Source organism: Gossypium arboreum, chromosome 13 (assembly GCF_025698485.1).
Source record: "Gossypium arboreum isolate Shixiya-1 chromosome 13, ASM2569848v2, whole genome shotgun sequence".
Classification (NCBI taxonomy): Eukaryota; Viridiplantae; Streptophyta; class Magnoliopsida; order Malvales; family Malvaceae; genus Gossypium; species Gossypium arboreum.
This window is the reverse complement of record NC_069082.1, coordinates 3,374,354-3,397,204: the sequence shown is the minus strand read 5'-3', so window position 1 is coordinate 3,397,204 and position 22,851 is coordinate 3,374,354. Positions and strand designations below refer to the sequence as shown.

The 22,851-nt window shown below is 34.4% G+C and overlaps 1 protein-coding gene and 1 long non-coding RNA gene across 6 annotated transcripts; one reads left to right on the top strand and one right to left on the bottom strand.

The window, feature by feature from the left end:
- The first annotated feature begins 532 nt into the window (after positions 1-532).
- On the top strand, positions 533-4,922 carry LOC108464329 (calcium-dependent protein kinase 4). 5 transcript variants are annotated; one of them, XM_017764580.2, is made up of 9 exons: positions 533-749; positions 1,080-1,765; positions 1,997-2,140; positions 2,231-2,383; positions 2,473-2,588; positions 2,853-3,020; positions 3,403-3,627; positions 3,909-4,057; positions 4,555-4,922. In XM_017764580.2, the coding sequence occupies exons 2-8, from the start codon at positions 1,108-1,110 to the stop codon at positions 4,029-4,031; spliced, it is 1,587 nt and encodes a 528-aa protein (XP_017620069.1). In that variant the 5' UTR covers positions 533-749; positions 1,080-1,107; the 3' UTR covers positions 4,032-4,057; positions 4,555-4,922. The 5 variants fall into 5 exon arrangements, with proteins under 5 accessions (XP_017620069.1, XP_017620067.1, XP_017620070.1 ...); XM_017764578.2 differs by having other exon boundaries at positions 534-864; XM_017764581.2 differs by having other exon boundaries at positions 535-749; positions 1,125-1,765.
- Positions 4,923-17,726: 12,804 nt separating this feature from the next.
- On the bottom strand, positions 17,727-20,034 carry LOC128286546 (uncharacterized). Its single transcript, XR_008277151.1, has 3 exons — positions 19,859-20,034; positions 18,898-18,939; positions 17,727-18,016 (listed from the first exon to the last, which is right to left on the bottom strand). It is a non-coding gene; the product is annotated as an uncharacterized LOC128286546 (long non-coding RNA).
- Between the last annotated feature and the right edge of the window lie 2,817 nt (positions 20,035-22,851).

Below are 22,851 nucleotides of genomic sequence, written 5' to 3'. Positions count from 1 at the left end.
TATCATGACTTGTTTAAATCTCACATTATAAAAGAAAAGGAAAATGTCTTTCTATTAAATTTTAGTGACACTATCTATTCTTTTAACATGTTAGATTTAAATTATTCATACCATAGATATACATATATTTATAATCAAGGACAAATTTAATGGGACCAGGTAAAGGCCTTGGCCCCTCTCGGAAATTAATATTTAATTTAACCCTTTTAGTATAAAATTTCTAGCCTTGTCTTGAATGATTTATATTTTATCTCATCCCTTAACAAAAAATTTCTAACTTCATCCCCTTAACAAAAATTTATATTTTATCTCATCTGTTAACTAGCGTGCTCTAAAATTGATCCGAATAGGAAATTAATGCCTCAACTAATGACTAAATTAATAGAAAAGCCAAATTGATACAACACTAATACTTTAAGCTCTAAATTAGAACTTTATTAAATTTGGATTTATTTAAAATCGAGGTCATAGTTCGAGGATATAATGTGCTATTAACCCCAGAAAACTTTGAAGTAGTAAAAACAACAAAAGAAAACAAAAATGGGTTTTTTTTATTACAAAGCTTTATGAAATAAACCATGAATGTTTGTAAGAAAAAGAAAAGTTCAGTTCTTTTTCAAAAAAAAAAAAAAAAAAGAGTAAAAGAAGGGAGAAAGAGTTAGCTGATTAAGCACTTAGTATCCGATGTTTCTAAGCAACTACATCTCAAAAATTAAGAGCAAAAATACAGAATAAGAAACCCACTAATTGTCAGTTCTTATGGATATGGTTTTAGTATTTAAATATATTTATCCACTTTAGCCATTTTCTTCTTTGTTTCTCTCCCTTTTCTTTTTGCCTTTCTTCAATTTTCATTTGAAACTGGTACTTTGATCTTCTCTACTTTTTTTTATATGAAAATTTATTGTTTTTGCTGGGTTTTGGACTTGGCTTAGTTTCTTTGATAGCTATGGCTTGATATTGTTTATGTATGTTTATGGGTTTTGTTTAGATTTCTGGTATCCGCATGAATTTTTGTGATTTTTTTTGAAGTTTCTAAATTTGGGTGATTGAATATTTACTTTTTCTTTTCTTTTCAGTTTTATATTTGAGAACATTGATTGTTTGATGGGCAATACATGCAGTGGATCTTTCAAGGGGAATCAATTTGAGGGCTACAAAAAAACTTGTTCCAACTCTGATTATACCAATTTGGCTCCACCCATTAGCCCCACAAAGACAGCTAACACCATGAGAAGAGCCATTGATCACCAAGCTTATTATGTTTTAGGTCATAAGACCCCTAATATCCTTGAGCTTTACACTTTAGGCCGTAAATTAGGACAGGGACAGTTTGGGGTTACTTACTTATGTACCGAGATTTCGACTGGGATTGAATATGCTTGTAAGTCCATATCGAAAAGGAAGTTGATTTGCAAGGAGGATGTGGAGGATGTTAGGAGGGAGATCCAAATTATGCACCATTTGGCTGGTCATAAGAATATCGTGACGATCAAAGGTGCGTACGAGGATCCTTTATTTGTGCATATCGTGATGGAGCTTTGCTCCGGAGGCGAACTGTTTGATAGAATTATCCAGAGGGGGCATTACACCGAGAGGAAGGCAGCTGAGTTGACTAAGATCATTGTTGGTGTCGTTGAGGCTTGCCATTCACTTGGGGTTATGCATAGAGATTTGAAGCCTGAGAATTTCTTGTTGGTTAACAAGGATGATGATTTCTCACTCAAGGCCATCGATTTTGGGCTCTCGGTGTTCTTTAAACCCGGTAACCACTCGAATGTTCTTAACTTTTACTGATTGTTAACCTCTAACATTGAAACTCAATGCATGCTACCTTAAAGCCAATTGATGGTTACCGGGAAGAACACGATTGTAATAGTTGAAGAGCTAACATTTGTTTCTTTATTGAGTTAATTTCAGCCCTTTAGTTTATAATGAAACCAATGTCATTTTGAAATTCAAGTCGTTTAACATAATGTGTGGTTTACTATTTTAGGCGAAGTCTTTACTGATGTTGTTGGAAGCCCATATTATGTTGCTCCTGAAGTACTCCTCAAATGTTATGGACCAGAAGCAGATGTATGGACTGCTGGAGTTATACTCTATATATTGCTAAGTGGCGTGCCACCGTTTTGGGCAGGTATTTTTCGATACTTTTGGTTCTGCATTGGGATGGATTCTCAAGTAAATCTATGTATAATATACTTACAAACCATCCTCTGTTGTTTAGAAACACAACAAGGAATATTTGATGCTGTGTTGAAAGGATATGTTGACTTCGACTCCGACCCGTGGCCCCTAATATCTGATAGCGCAAAGGATCTAATCCAGAAGATGCTATGCTCTCAACCGTCAGAACGGCTGACTGCTCATGAAGTATTATGTATGTGATCTGATATTAACTCTCGGTTACTATCTGTTTGATGTTAATGAAGATAAAATTGTGTCATCATTTCTTTTCAAATTGTTTAGGTCATCCTTGGATTTGTGAAAATGGGGTTGCCCCGGATAAGGCACTGGACCCAGCAGTACTTTCTCGCCTCAAACAATTCTCAGCAATGAATAAATTAAAGAAGATGGCTTTACGGGTAAGATTCTCAAGATTTGCATGTAATATTAGGAAGAAACTATACTTGTAAATAGGATCATGTGTAATAAATCAGACGATGTTGTCTTCGAATCATTGAAGGGGTATTACCCCGTCAATACAGCAGAATCAAGCCGTTACATCACTATTTTTTGCTAAAGTATTTTTATGTCTCTGTCTGGATGCTCCTTGTACTTACTATGTTTAGAGTTCAGTCTTAATAACTACGGAAGTTCATGTTGGCCTGATCCTTTTGTGTTTTCAGGTAATAGCTGAAAGCCTCTCCGAGGAGGAGATTGCTGGCTTGCGAGAAATGTTTACGGCTATGGATACTGATAACAGTGGTGCAATCACATTTGATGAACTCAAAGCTGGTTTGCGAAGTTATGGTTCCACCTTGAAGGATACAGAGATACGGGACCTTATGGATGCCGTAAGTTTGTTTCCGGAGCAGATATCTAAATATTTGTTTCGTTTTCTAGTTCCGTTTGTACATTTCTTCTTCCTTGGTGAATGGTGTATTGTTGCTCGCTCCTTTGGTTTAAATGCCTGCTTATATGTTTTCATTAATTGGTGAGGGATGCAGCATTTGCATCCCCTCGAGATTCAATTTTAACAGAGAAGCATGGAGTAGCCTTATTTGTCCGACTGTAATACGAATAATTATAAATTTCAATGTTTGCCTTCACTTGCGTTTGCAGATAAATTTTTGCTTAATGATGTAGCCGTTGTGCTTATTATGTTATATTCATGTGGTAAATGTTAATTGCAAGTTTGCAAACCAATCATCTAATTTATATTTTATCTGTTCTCAGGCTGATGTCGACAATAGCGGGACCATTGATTATGGTGAATTTATAGCTGCAACCGTTCACCTCAATAAACTAGAACGCGAGGAACATCTCGTTGCAGCATTCCGATATTTTGATAAGGATAATAGTGGCTATATTACGGTTGATGAGCTTCAGCAAGCTTGTACTGAACATAACATGACCGATGTTTTACTTGAGGATATAATCCGAGAAGTCGATCAAGATAATGTAAGTCATTTTTTACCTTGATGTTCGGATCTTTATGGTTTTCTTATATGGTTGAGCATGTTCCTACTAAAAGATAATGTAGAGTTTTTGAGTACTTCACCGTCTCACTGTTTACAGTTCTTGAATTTCGTGTATGATTTTACATCAATGAGACCTTGTCAATTTACATTGAACAAAGCAGTGGGGTATTGGCAAGCAAGTTCTCGTTTGAATATTATTTTGCTTTTGGTTCGTTTGTTGATTAAGTTTCTAACTGTTTTGCAACATTTGCTTTATTTCAGGACGGAAGAATCGACTATGGTGAATTTGTTGCCATGATGCAAAAAGGCAATGCAGGAGTCGGTAGACGGACCATGAGAAACAGTTTGAATATGAGCATGAGAGATGTGCCGGCTGCTCTATAATTTCCAGTCATGCGCATCTTGTACAGGTGTTCTTCAACTGTCATTATATGCTCTTTCATGTCCCAAATATCTTCTGGGATAGTTCAAGCACAAGTAAAATAGATCACTTCTAGTCTAGCTTGTTTTGGTTATAAGGTGGATGAAATGAACTTTCTGACTTGCTTTTAACCCGAAAATTCAAACGGTCTGCAATGGTGTAATCGTAAAAACTCATGCAGTGGATTCACCGCCATCTAATTTACTCATTCAAATGGCTTAGAACTACTGTGATACTTTATAAGTTTCTCTGAAAAATCGAGAAAGCATTAGAAAACTTGATAATTTCAATGCACAACCAATGAACCATCTCCGGTTCTGCATCTAATTTGTATGGAAATGATAACGAATAGAAAAACTCCAAAGAATCAGTGTTGCATCATCGATAGAGGGATTTAGATAATAGCTTAAGCATCACTGTTTTTCGATACTGAAAGACTAGCAATTAGACCATTTCTAATGTTCTAATTATATGATGCCATGGCAGATTGTACAGCAAATCCGGAAGATGGAATATCCACAACAAAGCTTTCTGGTTTCGGTTCTTCCTATGCCACCCCAGAATGTCACTGAAGAAATGGTTATGGAATGTTCTTTGTTTAGTGGGATGCTATTGGTTTATAATGCTATATGGCTAAATCATAAGCTTTTAAAAGACTCTATGAATACGTAGTGTTGCAGTTAAATTACCAGTACCCTTTTTAGGCATTTGCATGCTTTTCTCAAAATCTTCCTTTCCAAGGAAGCATAGTGTTCCCATTAGTTGAAATTATATTTTCATTCAAAAGGATTGATTTTATCATATTCAAACATTAAGATTTTGAATATTAACATAATTCTAAATGATTTTAACAATCTTTAATGATAAAGAATCTAAAAAATTAACATTAACTTGTTACAATGAAAATAAAAATAATGAACTCTTTTATACCATACCTACAACATATTCAACAAATGTAATAATAATAAGGGTTAAATATAAAATTAATACCTGAATTTGTTTATTTCTCTCATATTGGTACCTAAATTTTTTTCATTTGACTTTTCTCTCCAAAACTTTTTGTCCTATAATTAATTTATTTTTATTTTTTCCACTTTTTTTAATTTTACTTTTATTTACATTGTTTCTAAGTTCTGGGTTTATCTCTATTTTATGTTTCGAGTCTTGGGTTCATCTTCTTTTTAGTTAACAAGTTTAATTTCTTTTTTCTCTTTTTTCAATTTCTGAGTAAACAAATTTTTTTCTGTTTGTAAGAACTAGAAAACAAAATGAAAATGAAGGGTGTTTGGTTGATTTTTGAAATTTCATATCAGTTTTATTTTTCCCTCTAACTTTCTCTCTGCGAAATGATGAACTGTCTATGTCAAGTGTAAATAGAAAAAAAAGAAAAAGAAAATATTTTCCAACAAATGCAAAATACTCAGATTTTCCAACAGCTTAAGTTTCAGATAAAAGCAGTCGATTTGAAGAAAAGAATCGTTTAATCAAACCTAGATAAAAATCTTTTCATCTTCATCATCAAAGTCACTACAGATTGTAATTGTAAAAAAAGAAAAGAAAAAATACCCAAATTTAAAGAAATACTCTTCCTTTCAAAGAAACCCAAATCTTCTTTTTGTTCTTCATCATTAAATCAAGTTGAGCATTTAAAAATTTAAGCAAACCCAGATAAAAAACTTCTCATCTTCATCACCAAAGTCATTATAATTTTTGATTTTGTTTGAAATTTGTAGTAATTCAGATTGTAATTGTAAAAAAAAAAAAAAACCCAAATTCAAAGAAATACTCTTCCTTTCAAGGAAACCCAAATCTGTTTGAAAGTTGCAATTAAGATTGAAATTTGTTTGAAAGTTTGAGAGCGGTTGCTCATACCGAAAAGTGGCAGTTCATATCAACAGCGACGGCGATGAGGCAAGAAAAAGAGGAACTGGGGGAAGAGAAGAAAAAAGAAAAAGGGAAGGAAAAAAAATAGAAAATGAAAGAAAAGGAAAATAATGACATCATGATGTCACTAATGACCCATATCACTGTGAGATACTATCATCTGTCCTATACTTACCAGTGTTAGACTTTGTTATTAATATGGTTGATGAAAACAAGGTTCCGTATGAATTTGGGACAAAAAAATCCTTAAATATCAATCTAAAAAGAAATAGATAAATTTAGATATTAATTTTATATTTAACCCTAATAATAAATATTCAACAAATGTAATAATAAGATACTAATGATTTCAACAAATTTTATTAATATAATTAACAAAATTAAAACTAATTTATTACAATGACAATAAAAACTATAATACAATTTCTTTATACAAAACGTATAATATATATTCAACAATTATAACAACAATAACATAATATTGATTATTAAAATATTTTCTAACAATTGCTAAACATAATAAAAACATAATATTGCCCAACAAACTAATGACAACTTTAATAACATTAATTCATGAATTATGGTAAAAATAAAATTCTTAACTAGATTAAGTGACTTGTAGAAATTTTGAAGTAATTGCAAGGGTGTAACAACTCAGTTTTTAATAGTATTAAAAATGTGGTTTTAATCTTTTTTCGTAATCTTAAAAATATAGTAATATATTAAATTTTGTCTAGAAATTTTGTTGAAATGATAATTAATTGGTATAGGGATTAAATTGTAAATTTTAATCGCAATAGTTTTTAATTAAAAATGAATTAAGATCTAAAATAGCAATTATATCCCGGTCAAGGTGGGTGGTAATGTTAATAGTGGAGTAACTGAATAAATTAAATTTAATTTAAGTTATAAATGCCCATTTTTCAGTGGTGCTAGAAACAACGATTTCAGAACCCTATTTTCGATGTTCGAGCAAATAAATATTATTTTTTAATATTTATGAGGTCAGTATAAATTTTAATTGAAGTTTGGTCTCTTAATTTTGTTAATCGGATAGTTAATTAAGGTATAAGAACCAAATAGTAAAAATGGTAAAAGTTAATCGCTATGAAATTTTAATTAATTAAAGAACCAATTGAGCAATTGAACCCTTTTATTTATGACAAACGGTAGTGGAGATGAGGTATCATCACCAAATTGACTAATTAAGGTTAACATTAGCTAATTGTTAATTAGTTAATTTAATTGTAATTAATTAATAAATAATTAAAACATATAAGCCAAATTAAAAAGAAATGAAAGTATTTTCTTGTTTCTTCATCTTCCTCACGGCATAAGGGAAAGAAAATAAGGGTTTGAGGTTTTTAAGCTTTAGTTTTTTAATTGGTAAGTCATTTCAAGTTTGTTTCTTGTAGCACCCCAAACCCGGCCCAAAAGTTATGGCCGGATCCGGCATGCCACATCAAAAACGTAAAAAAAATTTTCATTCTAAGTCCGTAAAATCGCATTTGATGTTTAAAAGATTAATTCATTAAAGGTTAAAGTGAATGGAAGTTGTGCACCGGTAGGAAACCTAAAAGAGGTGGTGAGTCCATCTGATCGCTATACCAAGCTCCTTCGGATCCAATCCTAGACATGCATAACGCCATTGCCACACTTTAACGTCATGGATATTTCTAGGAAACCGATTTGATTAAGTCATTTTAGGAAAAGTGATTAATTTTGGAAAATACTTTCATTGCGGAAGCTTTGCTTGTTGTCGTGTTATTTTGAAATCAACTGTTGTTTTTGAAAACGCCCTAAAGCTATCCAATTTCAATAGTTAAAATAAGTATTACCTATCTTAGTAATACATATAAAAAACATCAAAATAAATAAGCGGCCTTATTACATTTAAAACCCAAAACTTCAAACGTAAATAAAAGGATGTCCAGTTCACCGTAAGAAAATCAAACTTTCGAATGTGGCCACTCAATTCCCTCACGACTCCAAGCCCACTATGGTTGGGGATTACCTACGTGGATGAAAATAAAATGGGTGAGTTTGGGGAAACTCAGGTGTAAATTAACCCAACCATAGCCTATATCACCTTAAACCACGTAAATAGAATAAGTTGGCCTTAGCCCGAATGTAGTTCGAATAAAGCCCATAGGCCCATAATGTAATAGAATGATATTACATGTTTATGCGTAAACCCAACCATATCCAACCGTATACACCCCGCACCAACCTTACACCGTGTGGGAGACAACTCGACCCACCCAACCGCTCCACACCACGTAATTTGCAGCATGGTGCGCCAATAGATAATGTGACAGAGTCACCAGATATGAGATAATCGTGGCGAGCCACCGTATCAGATATATGTGGCGAGCCACCAGATCGTATATTTGTGGCGAGCCACCAGATCGATATTTGTGGCATAGCCACCGTAACGCTTCCTCCATAATATAACCCATGTCCCCATGCAATGATATATAATCATGGCATACATCATACGTAATCGATCGTCATGCTTTTCACCAAAATTAACCCTAGGGGTATAACGGTAATTTTGCACCTAGGGGTATAACAAGAATTTTCCATACATAGGGGTATTATAGTAATTTAGCTACTTTCGTGGTTTTCATGCATATCCTAACTATTTACGTACTATCGTAACACTTACATCACAGATACTACCGAATTGGGCTCGTTGGCCCATGAACCCGATCTTTGGCCCATTAAGCCCAAATTATCAAAATGTACGAAATCGCACAGCATCGCAGTTTATTACTTTAGATTACCAAATATACAAACCCAACTATTTTACGAGCATTCACACACTCGCAAATTCCCAAAATACCGACTTTTCTAAGATTTCGCTTTTCGCTTTTGCCAATCTAGTCTATGAAAGGGTGTCATTACACACATTGCTTATGACGATATATTGACGAGATCCACACACTAACCGCCTACAATTGGATTACTAACACGTTAATCTAACTATTAAAATACAAACTACGATAACCCCTTACAATATTCGCCAACCACACCTACATATCATAGTAAGCTTATAAGAAATCAATAAGCAACTCATTAACAAATTTTTGTCAATGTTTACCACATAATCATAATTTCACTGCAAGCTATCTTCCCGAGCAACAATACTAAATTATTTATAACTGAGCTACGAAACTCCAATCAAGTGCGTCTATTTTCCCTGAAAATAGACTCATATATCTTTATCCATAAAATTTTCAGAATTTTTGGTATGGCCAATCAATACCAGATTTTTCTTAAAGTTTCCCATGTTTCACTGCTTGACTAATCTGACCACTCTTCATTACGAATCAAATTTCTCATTGTACAGAATTCAAAATATGTTCTTGTTTATTTCATTAGAAACTAGACTCAATAAGCTTTAATTACATAATTTATTCAGCTTCTAATTCATCTCCCACAATTTATGGTGATTTTCCAAAGTCACATTACTGCTGCTGTCCCAAGCAGATTTATTACCAAATCACTCTTTCACACATATCTTGCATGCATGTTATTTAAACATGTATATCACCAATCAATCATCACATATCTATGATTTTACTTAAGTATAATCTCCATTTCATCATTTTAAAGCATAACATGTTAGCTGATTTTTTCCTTTAACACCTAAGGCACATGCATGCTCATTTGTTTGGCTCAACTTCACCTATCTTCCATTTTTCATCAAAAGAACATGAAACAACAACCATTTCTTTCATTTTAATTCATGACTAAATGCTCACAACACAACTAAAAATCAAAATATACTTCAAGAGTTAAGGTAGAATTAAGAAGAACTCATGAACCTCAAAATAGAAGCAAGGTACCAAGAACTTACCTTCAATTTTCCTCCTCCTAATGGCGGAATACTCAAGAGCTTTCTCCTCTCCTTTCTCTTCTCTAACTTTCAGCTATGATGAACAAAGATGGACAAAACTTTGTTCTTTTCACCCCTTTTTCTTTTAATAAAACTTCATATTTCATCCATTTAATTCTTTAATACAAAAGACATGAAATTCTTATCATGAAACATTTACCTAACCCATTATCATGAAACATTTACCTAACCCATTATCATGGAACATTTACCTAACTAACCCATTATCATGGAACATTTACCTAACCTATTATCATGGAACATTTACCTAACCTATTATCAATTTGTATCAATTTGTACCATAAATTATGGATATCAAGTGCTCATATTGTCTACAACAACATAATGGCTAGCCACTTCATGTAAAATGGGAGGTTTGTCATGCAAATCCTCCAATTTTGCACTCCTATTTATTTGGCCACTTCAATTTAGCCTATAGCATTTTCAAACATTTTCACATAGGTCCTATTTCATAATTTCACTCCTTTTTTCTTATGGAAAAAAAATTAACTAAAATTGTTGGGTTCTATCTTAAGTTTGGGCTTTCTAGAGGCCCACTAACATAATTAAACCTATGCCAACATTCACAGGATTTCCGAAAATTCGGGCGTTACAACTCTACCCTCCTTAAAGAAATTTTGTCCTCGAAATTTACCTAATCCAAACAGATGAGGGTATTGCTGTTGCATCGTCTCTTCTGGCTCCCAAACTCAGAAGTTTCCCCTTCCTTAACTTGTTGAAAATGATTGACCAAAGACTCATCATTCAACTGTTTTTCCTTAATCTGATCCACCCAGGTTGGCCTCACTTGCAACTCCGCCAACAGACTTCTATCATCATACAGACTCAGACGAGCAAACATTGCTCTCAGATCAGATACAGCTCTACGACTTAGAGCATCGGCTACCACATTAGCCTTGCTTGGGTGATACTCGATCGAACAGTCATAATCCTTAAGCAACTCAATCCATCTCCTTTGCCTAAGGTTTAGCTCCTTCTGAGTCAACAAATACTTAAGACTCTTATGGTCAATGTATATAATACACCTTTCTCTGCACAAGTAATGTCTCCAAATCTTAAGTGCAATTATCACTGCTACTAACTCTAAGTCATGAGTCAAATAGTTTCCCTCATGAGGCTTAAGCTATCGTGATGCACATGCAACCACCTTGCCCTTTTGCATTAACACGCAGCCCAAACCCACGTATGATGCGTCACTATACACAGTAAAATCATTTCCAGACTCCGGCTGAATTAACACAAGTGCGTCAGTTAGAACTTTCTTCAACTTCTCAAAAGCTTCCTGCTGTTTCTTAGTCCATACAAATGGTACTCCTTTCCTTATGTGTTTTGTCGAGGTGCCGGTATCACGTAAAAACCTTCCACAAACCTTCTCAGAGTATCTTGCCGCCCTAGGAAACTCCAGATTTCGACACCGACCTAGGCGGCTTCCACTCCAAAATCGCTTCAATTTTTCGAGGTCCACCTTAATCCCTCAGCAGAGACCGCATGTCCTAAGAAGGTTACCTCCTCAACCAAAGTTCGACTTGCTGAACTTCACAAAGAGTTCCTTCTCCTTAACACTCGCAAAGACTATACGGAGATGCTCATCATGTTTTGTTTCAGCCGAATATACCAGATATCGTCAATAAAGACGACTACGAACTGATCTAAAAATGATTGGAACACATGATTCATCAGATCCATAAATGCTGCAGGAGCATTCGTTAGTCCAAATGGCATAACCAGAAACTCGTAATGACCATACCGAGTCCTGAATGTTGTCTTTTGGATATCTGCCTCCTTGACCCTTAACTGATGATATCCAGATTGAAGGTCGATCTTGGAAAATACAAAAGCTCCTCTAAGCTGGTCGAATAGATCGTCAATCCTTGGCAGTGGATACTTATTCTTAATTATCATTTGTTCAACTGGCGATAATCAATGCACATCCGCATTGTACCATCCTTTTTCTTCACGAATAGCACCGGTGCTCCCCATGGAGACACGCTTGGCCTAATAAAGCCCCTATCCAACAACTCTTGAATTTGAGCATTTAACTCTACTAACTCCTTCGATGCCATCCTATACGGTGCGATAGACACAGGCGCCATTCCAGGCAACAAGTCTATTCCAAACTCAACTTCTCGATTCGGAGGCAATCCTGGAAGCTCCTTCGGAAAAACATCTTGGAACTCCTTTACAGTCCTAACCTTATCCACTGTCAGTCCCTCCTCTTCCGACTGACTTACAAATACCAATTAGGCCTTACAACTTTTCCGAATCCACTTTTCGGCTCTTAATGTCGACACCACATTGTACAAATAATCCCTTCTCTCACCTATCACCATAACCTCCTTATCCTTTGTAGTTCTTAACACCATTCGTTTAGCAGCACAATCCAGAGTCGCCTTATGCTTAACAAGCCAGTCAATTCCTAAAATGAGATCAAACTCTTCGAACGGTAACTCCATCAGATCTCCAGGAAAAACCTTGCCTTGAGTTTCTAAGGGTACATTCCTATACAGTTTGTCTACCCTAACCGAGTAACCCAAGGGACTTAGTACAGATACCCCACTCACAATCTCCTCAGAGCAGTCCAAGTCATCCATAATCCGTTCTGTGGCCTCCAACCAATATTCGACCACATTCGGGGCTATACCAGACACGCCCTTAAAGATCTCCGTTCCGTTAGTCCCGAAGTCATTTAGAAATAGATCCCTAAATTTCGTTGCCCGAACTTAGTCCGGAAACTCTTTACAGAACACGAAGCATTGCCTGTGATAGGGTATCATCCTCGGCACAGCGGTCATGAGACTCTACCTCTGTTGCTGGTGGTACCGGTGCATCCACCGACGGCATATGTCTCGAAGACGAAGATCTCGCTCGAGCACTTCCTCAGCTCCGTCCACGGCCTCTTGTACTCATATCGTATTATCTTGATTACGAATTTTTATGCATCAATTAATATTCCAGTGTTTATTATAGATGTTTTATGAATCAGACAGTAGTTTAGAGTTTGTTTTCGCAGAATCGAAGTCTAGCTACAATTTCAATCTCTTATCAGATTTTCCTATAGTTTCAGAATCATCCTATCTAGAGTATCCTAGTAGGGTTTCAAAGATGCATGATAATTCGAGAAAATATTTAGAAGAGTTCGAGTAATACTTACGTGCTTGAGCCGAGATTCTAATGCCACCTTCTTAAGATCTAAATTTTGAAAATCGAGTTTTTCGCATTCTTTATAAAATTTTCGCTTTCGAAAATCTTTGTTATTTGTAAACCCATTCCACAGCCGTGTTGTTGCAACCTAGGCTCTGATACCACTAAATGTAGCACCCCAAACTCGGCCCAGAAATTATGGCCGGATCCGGCATGCCACATCAAAAACGTAAAAAAAATTTCCATTCTAAGTCTAGAAAATTGTAAAAACGTAAAAAAAATTTCCATTCTAAGTCTAGAAAATTGTACTTGATGTTTAAAAGATTAATTCATTAAAGGTTAAAGTGAATGGAAGTTGTGCACCAGGTAGAAAACCGGAAAAGAGGTGGTGAGTCCATCGGACTGCTTAAGTACCAAGCTCCCTTCGGATCCAATCCTAGACATGCATACCGCCATTGCCACACTTTAACGTCATGGATATTTCTAGGAAACTGATTTGATTAAGTCATTTTTAGAAAAAGTGATTAATTTTGGAAAATACTTTCATTACTAAGCTTTGCTTGTTGTCGTGTTATTTTGAAATCAATCTGTTGTTTTTGAAAACGCTACCTAAAGCTATCCAATTTCAACAGCTTAAAATAAGTATTACCTATCTTAGTAATACATATAAAAAACCATCAAAAATAAATAAGCGGCCTTATTACATTTAAAACCCAAAACTTCAAACGTAAATAAAAGGATGTCCAGTTCACCGTAAGAAAATCAAACTTTCGTAATGTGGCCACTCCAATTCCCTCACGCCCAAGCCCACTATGGTTGGGGATTACCTATGTGGATGAAAATAAAAGGGTGAGTTTGGGGAAACTCAGTGTAAATTAACCCAACCATAGCCTATATCACTAAACCACGTAAATAGAATAAGTTGGCCTTAGCCCGCAATGCAATTCGAATAAAGCCCATAGGCCCATAACAAAATAGAACAAATATTACATGTTTATGCAGAAACCCAACCATATCCAACCGTATACACCCCGTACCAACCTTACACCGTGTGGGGAGACAACTCGACCCACCCAACCGCTACACAATTACGTAATTTGCAGCATGGCTGCTGAATGAATAATGTGACAGAGTCACCAGATATAGATAATCGTGGCAGAGCCACCAGAACAGATATATGTGGCAGAGCCACCAGATCAGATATTTGTGGCAGAGCCACCAGATCAGATATTTGTGGCATAGCCACCAAAACGCTTCCTCCATAATATAGCCCATGTCCCCATGCAATAGATACATAATCATGGCATACATCATACGTAATCGATCGTCATGCTTTTCAACAAAATTAACCCTAGGGGTATAACAAGAATTTCGCATCTAGGGGTATAACAAGAATTTTCCATACATAGGGTATTATAGTAATTTAGCTACTTTCAGGGTTTTCATGCATATCCTAACTATTTACGTACTATCGTAACACTTACACAAGATATTTACTTAATTGGGCTCGTTGGCCCATGAACCCGATCTTTGGCCCATTAAGCCCAAATTATCAAAATGTACTAAATCGCAGCATCTGCAGCTTTTTACTTTAGATTACCAAATATACAAACCCAACTATTTTACGAGCATTCGCACACTTGCAAATTACCAAAATACCGACTTTTCGGCATTTCGGCTTTTCGGCTTTTGCCAATCTAGTCTATGAAAGGGTGTCGATTACACACTGCTATGCATTTATATGCCGATTTGAGATCCACACACGAACCGCTACAATTGGATTACTAACACGTTAATCTAACTATTAAAATACAAACTATGTATTAACCCCTTACAATATTCGGCCAACCACACCTACATATCATAGTAAGCTTATAAGAAATCAATAAGCAACTCATTAACAAATTTTTGTCAATGTTTACCACATAATCATAATTTCACTGCAAGCTGTCTTCCTGAGCAACAGTCACTAAATTATTTATAACTGGAGCTACGAAACTCCAAATCAAGTGTCGTCTATTTTCCCTGAAAATAGACCCATATATCTTTTATCCATAAAATTTTCAGAATTTTTGGTATGGCCAATCAATACCAGATTTTTCTTAAAGTTTCCCATGTTTCACTGTTTGACTAATCTGACCACTCTTCATTACGAATCAAATTTCTCATTGTACAGAATTCAAAATATGTTCTTGTTTATTTCATTAGAAACTAGACTCAATAAGCTTTAATTAAATAATTTATTCAGCTTCTAATTCATCTCCCACAATTTATGGTGATTTTCCAAAGTCACATTACTGCTGCTGTCCCAAGCAGATTTATTACCAAATCACTCTTTCACACATATCTTGCATGCATGTTATTTAAACATGTATATCACCAATCAATCATCACATATCTATGATTTTACTTAAGTATAATCTCCATTTCATCATTTTAAAGCACAACATGTTAGCTGATTTTTCCCTTTAACATCTAAGGCACATGCATGCTCATTTGTTTGGCTCAACTTCACCTATCTTCCATTTTTCATCAAAAGAACATGAAACAACAACCATTTCTTTCATTTTAATTCATGACTAAATGCTCACAACACAACTAAAAATCAAAATATACTTTAAGAGTTAAGGTAGAATCAAGAAGAACTCATGAACCTCAAAATAGAAGCAAGGTACCAAGAACTTACCTTCAATTTTCCTCCTCCTAATGACGGAATACTCAAGAGCTTTCTCCTCTCCTTTCTCTTCTCTAACTTTCAGCTATGATGAACAAAGATGGACAAAACTTTGTTCTTTTCACCCTTTTTTCTTTTAATAAAACTTCATATTTCATTCATTTAATTCTTTAATACAAAAGACATAAAATTCTTATCATGAAACATTTACCTAACCCATTATCATGAAACATTTACCTAACCCATTATCATGGAACATTTACCTAACCTATTATCATGGAACATTTACCTAACCTATTATCAATTTGTATCAATTTGTACCATAAATTATGGATATCAAGTGCTCATATTGTCTACAACAACATGATGGCTAGCCACTTCATGTAAAATGGGAGGTTTGTCATGCAAATCCTCCAATTTTGCACTCCTATTTATTTGGCCACTTCAATTTAGCCTATAGCATTTTCAAACATATTCACATAGGTCCTATTTCATAATTTCACTCCCTTTTTCTTATGGAACAAAAATTAACTAAAATTGTCGGGTTCTATCTTAAGTTTTGGCTTTCTAGAGGCCCACTAACATAATTAAACCTATGCCAACATTCACAGGATTCCCGAAAATTTGGGCGTTACATTTCTTGTAATTTTTATGTTTTTGAGATCTCGGGAACTTGATTTAGCTAACCGATATACCAATTTGTAAAACTTTTAAAGTTTTTAAAAGTTACAATTGATGAATTCTTGATGAAATTAGTGTTAATTTGTTAGATTTTAAACTTATCTATGAAAATATACTAGTTTGTAAAAGCTTAATTGCTAGTTTTTGAACATAGGGACTAAAGTGTTTAAATTTTGAAATTGATATGAAATTTATATAATTATAGATAATACATTTATAATAGGATGTTATTGATATTGGTTTCAAAATTAAAGCCCAAATTTGAAAGGTATGACAAATTCGATTTTAGGAACTAAATTGAATAAAATGTAAAACTTTAGAGGCATTTGAAAAATAAAATTGAACTTGAAGATTTGGTTTTTTTTTGATTAGATAGATTTATATAGTATGTTTATATGTAAATTGTTGTATATTTGAATTATGAATTTGTGCACATGTGATACTAATTTGAATTGTTTACAATTTGGTACAAAATGTGATAAATAAACTAAATCGTAAAAAATGATAAATTGATTGATAAATTGAATATGATGAATTGAAATTTGAGATATTTAATGAATGGATAGATGATTATGACTGATCGAATCGTATTGGTATATTTGTGAATGATTATCGAGAAAGAGTACTAAACTAAATAAAAATTGAAAATAGTATAACTTGGTGAAACCATGAAATTGGTTGAATATTGATGATTTTGTATGTTTATGTTAATCCGTAGGTAATGTCGACCTGGATTTCTTGAAAGGGAAAGGAAAAGCTAAAGTTGTCGATGAATAGTTCGGAGTTTCCAGTTTGTATTTCTATAATTCAATCCACTTTTATTGTTGCATATTTATATTGTGTTATATGCTAATATATAGAGGTAAGTTGTGAGAAAGTAGTTGGATTGAATTGGTAGGAATATGCCTAAGTATCGAGGTAAATGACTAAATTGAATAGAATTAGAAATAGTGTAATTTGATGAAAGTATGAAATTTGCTTGAAATTGGGTTGAATTATGTTATATTACATGATGAATTGATGATTTGTGTAGCACCCCAAACCCGGCCCAGAAGTTATGGCTGGATCCGGCATGCCACATCAAAAACATTAAAAAAAAATTCCATTCTAAGTCCAGAAAATCGTACTTGATGTTCAAAAGATTAATTCATTAAGGATTAAAGTGAATGGAAGCCGTGCACCAGGTAGGAAACCGGAAAAGAGGTGGTGAGTCCATCGGATCGCTATACCAAGCTCCCTTCGGATCCAATCCTAGACATGCATACCGCCATTGCCACACCTTAACGTCATGGATATTTCTAGGAAACCGATTTGATTAAGTCATTTTTAGGAAAAGTGATTAATTTTGGAAAATACTTTCATTGCGGAAGCTTTGTTTGTTGTCGTGTTATTCTGAAATCAATTGTTGTTTTTGAAAACACGCCCTAAAGCTATCCAATTTCAACAGTTAAAATAAGTAATACCTATCTTAGTAATACATATTAAAACCATCAAAAATAATTAAGCGGCCTTATTATATTTAAAAACCCAAAACTTCAAACGTAAATAAAAGGATGTCCAGTTCACCAGAAGAAAATCAAACTTTAAAGACGGGTGGCCACTCCGAATTCCCTCACAGCTCCAAGCCCACTATGGTTGGGGATTTCCTGCGTGGATGAAAATAAAAAGGGTGAGTTTGGGGAAACTCAGTGTGTAAGGAAAACCCATTCAAAGCCCAAGTCAGCTCAAGCCTATTAGGCATAAGCCCATTCAGTAATAAAGTGGTAATCGACCGAGCCCTTTTCAGACATAATAAACCGGGCCTTAGCCCCTTATTCAGATAATGATGGCCCATAGGCCCATTTCAAAATACATGCAACATCAATAAACATATGCAAGCCCATTTGGGAGACTACTCAACCCACCAACCACTACACTCCATCCGTACCAGCCATACACTCCATGTGGGGAATAGCTCAACCCACCCAAATTTAACACTCCACAGCTTGCAAATTTTGTGCTCAGTTATCAAAGAATTGAGGCAAAGCCTCCAAGATGTGGACAAGCCACTTTCAGACTTCCTCCGTCAATATCCCAATCCCATGCATCGATAACAACAACATGACATGCAATAAATAACAACAATCAAACATGCATTTAGGTCAATTTAACCTGGGGTATTTCTTAATTTATCTACTAGGGTAAAATTGTAAATTTTCTACTTTTAAAGGTATTTCAGTAATTTATCTATTTTAGGGTTTTTCATGCATATTCCTACTTTTCACGTACTAACGTAATCACGCATCGAGGGTTCTTATTGAATTGGGCCCGCTTGGCTATCATTCCAATTTTGGCCCATTAAGCCCAAAAATATCGAGGCACGAAATCATGCACTTTGTAGTCCAAATTTTGCAGCTTAGCAAAAACATTAATCAATTTACCTCACGAGCATTTGCACACTCGCAAATCTACAAAATACCGGTTTTCGGCATTTCGGCTTTTCGACTTTTGCCGATCCAGACTAAGAAAGAGGGTGTTAGTTACACACCTGTTTGCGACGATATACTGACGAGATCCACACACGAACCGCCTACAATTGGATTACTAACACGTTAATCTAACTATTCAAATACAAACTACGTATTAATCCCTTACAATATTCGGCCAACCACACCTACAGATCATAGTAAGCTTATAAGAAATCAATAAGCAACTCATTAACAAATTTTTGTCAATGTTTACCACATAATCATAATTTCACTGCAAGCTATCTTCCTGAGCAACAGTCACTAAATCATTTATAACTAGAGCTACGAAACTCCAAATCAAGTTTCGTTAATTTTCCCTGAAAATAGACTCATATATATTATATCCATAAAATTTTCAGAATTTTTGGTTTATCCAATCAATACCATATTTTTCTTAAAGTTTCCCATGTTTCACTGTTTGACTAATCTGACCACTCTTCATTACGAATCAAATTTCTCATTGTACAGAATTCAAAATATGTTCTTGTTTATTTCATTAGAAACTAGACTCAATAAGCTTTAATTACATAATTTATTCAGCTTCTAATTCATCTCCCACAATTTATGGTGATTTTCCAAAGTCACGTTACTGTTGCTGTCTCAAGCAGATTTATTACCAAATCACTCTTTCATACACCTATCTTGCATGCATGTTATTTAAACATGTATATCACCAATAAATCATCACATATCTATGATTTTTACTTAAGCATAATCTCCATTTCATCATTTTAAAGCACAACATGTTAGCCGATTTTTCCCTTTAGCATCTAAGGCACATGCATGCTCATTTGTTTGGCTCAACTTCACATATCTTCCATTTTTCATCAAAAGAACATGAAACAACAACCATTTCCTTCATTTTAATTCATGACCAAATGCTCACAACACAACTAAAATTCAAAATATACTTCAAGAGTTAAGGTAGAATCAAGAAGAACTCATGAACATCAAGATAGAAGCCAACTACCATGAACTTACCTTCAATTTTCTTCCCCAAGTGACCGAACACTCAAGAGCTTTCTCCTCTCCTTTCTCTTCTCTAACTTTCAGCTATGATGAACAAAGATGGACAAAACTTTGTTCTTTTCACCCCTTTTTCTTTTAATAAAACTTCATATTTCATCCATTTAATTCTTTAATACAAAAGACATGAAATTCTTATCATGAAACATTTACCTAACCCATTATCATGGAACATTTACCTAACCCATTATCATGGAACATTTACCTAACCTATTATCATGGAACATTTACCTAACCTATTATCAATTTGTATCAATTTGTACCATAAATTATGGATATCAAGTGTACATTTTGTCTACAACAACATGATGGCTGGCCACTTCATGTAAAATGGGAGGTTTGTCATGCAAATCCTCCTATTTTGCACTCCTATTTATTTGGCCACTTCAATTTAGCTTATAGCATTTTCAAACATTTTCACATAGGTCCTATTTCATAATTTCACTCCCTTTTTCTTATAGAACAAAAATTAACTAAAATTACCGGGTTCTATCTTAAGCTTGGGCCTTCTAGAGGCCCACTAACATAATTAAACCTATGCCAACATTCACAGGATTCCCGAAAATTGGGGCGTTACAATTTGATGATGAATTGAAAATGATGGAGGTGTCAATTGAACTACAACATGATATTACAAAATTGATTACTCTATTAAATGTACATGTTTATTCTTCAGGTTAGCCGATGATACACTACGGTGCTAGTTTGAGATGTAGATTGACTAGTCCGAATGTCTTTCTTGAAAATCTGAGTTAAGTTAATAGGATTATATTAATGTTTTCTGTGATTAAATGCAATGAAATGTTGTAATCATATGATAGAGTATGTGAATCAAACAAAACAGAACCTTGGGGGTTGGAACAGATTCAAATGAGTTAAAAGACTCCAGGAACGAATAAATTAGGTGATTTTAGAAGTGGTAAATTGAAAATATGACTGATAAGGGGACATTTTGATATTGGTATGTTTGAAAATTTGTTATTATAAGTATAATGAATTGTCCGTATAGATTGTATTGAAGTGGAATGAATTGTGGTTAGTTTTGTACATTTAACATGTTTATATTGAATATGTAAAATTTGGTAATTTCAAGTTATAAGTATATTGTATGGTAGATATATGCATATAGTTATACATGTTTAATGCACATAGTTATACATGTTTAATTAGTGTAAATTTGTTAATGCTAATATTATATTGTAACACCCCACGCCTGACCCCTCCATCTGATTCAGGTATGGAGTATCACAAATGAACCTATACTTAATTTGGCTAACTTAGTTTCATAAATAGACTAAGGTACAATAATCTAATAATCAATAATAATTATTATTCTTACAACTCAGAGCCTTAACTGCTAAATGTTTGGTTCTTCAATTCATATCTCTAGATAGTTTGTTGGTTTACATTAAGTCCCTTAAAGTTTGACTAAGGGCTAACTAGTTCAGAATCCAGACTCTATGAATAACTTCTAGTTACACCATGATTTATTCTAAGGCAATGCCTCCAATGATACCCCTTCTTATTCGCATGACTCTAACTTCTGTTGGGAAATGTGCCCATATTGTAGTAAACATGTAACTGTTTTCTATTTATTTGAACGATAAATAAATAAATTTAATTTCACATTTCACTATATGTCTTTTTATTTTTTGTCTTTTATATTTTGCATGCATAGCAAAATTGTGACAAGCAAATATTAGCTCATTAATTGTCTAAAGTTCAAACTGAAGATAAGTGGCATTGTAAAGAATGTTTACATTGTGAGAAAGACAACTTACTTTAGTAGATAACCTAAATGAGTCCATAATCCCGTAAAATAATCAAAGTGAGCATTTGATTCAAATACTGAGAAGGATTATTATGTCGTTTACAATTCCAATTAGGGAGATGGCTAGTCTTGGCTATCGGAGCAGTTGAATCTACGAGTAGAGACATAGATGTATTCATTGGTAGAATGATACATTGGACTGGACCCAAGATGAATTAATTCTTAATAAGTTTGTGAATTAATTCACTTGTGACGTTTATGGTGTGATTTGCCTAAATCCTGAGTTAGTTATTGACCATGCGTATGCAACTCATGTACTTTGATATAAGTGAAGGCTTATGCTCTAAAGATCATCGAGGCCAAAGCCGATATGTTGGGCACATGACTTGTGTATGGCATGACTTTACTAGCAAAAATGAAATTCATAGCTCAATTAAAGAGTTAATGATATTCTCTCATTGGCATTACCCGGATTGATAAATATGGAACATGGCCACGGGTTACTCGTTCTCGAAGGAGTAATTTATCACAGTCATTTGTTGGCAGTGATCATATTAATCAATAGGAAGACACAATAGTGACAATAAGATAAAATAGGATTGCATTGGATGAACAAACTTAACTCAAAGGAATTAAAGATATCATATGAGGGTAACATACACATGACGAGGTTATTGGACAAAGTAGTTGGATGAATTGCTTTCGTAAAGAGTATATAATAAGGATTTTTCAATCATGGTACTTCTTGTGGACTAATTCCATGATTAAGAAATTATGAATTATCGAAACAATGCTTCTAGACATAATTGCAATCACTAGAGTCTAATTGTACATGTCCGATTGGTTCCTCCGCTAGCTCAACAAAAGTTCGATCAGACAACATTTGAATCAGAAGCAAATTCTGTAACACCCCTTATCGTATCCGAGGCCGGGCTGAGGTACGAGGCATTACCAGACAAACATACAAACATTAAACTAAAATACGAGCCATAAAATTTTATTCATATTTCAAAGCGTTCATTCTCTTACACATAGTCCCTTATTTGAGTCTACGGAGCCCAAAACATACTTTAGAAAGGGTTTGGGACTAAACCGAGAACTTACGAAAATCTTGGAAATTTCATGCTTTAAGGCTCCACACGCCCGCGTCCCAAAGTCGTGTTCCATACACGGCTGA

Bases quoted from the DNA above. Each gene is read 5' to 3' on its own strand.
- LOC108464329 (XM_017764580.2), top strand. From the start codon at position 1,108: ATGGGCAATACATGCAGTGGATCTTTCAAGGGGAATCAATTTGAGGGC. The intron at 2,141-2,230 runs GTATTTTTCGAT...TCTGTTGTTTAG, and splicing joins CGTGCCACCGTTTTGGGCAG to AAACACAACAAGGAATATTT. The intron at 3,021-3,402 runs GTAAGTTTGTTT...ATCTGTTCTCAG, and splicing joins TACGGGACCTTATGGATGCC to GCTGATGTCGACAATAGCGG.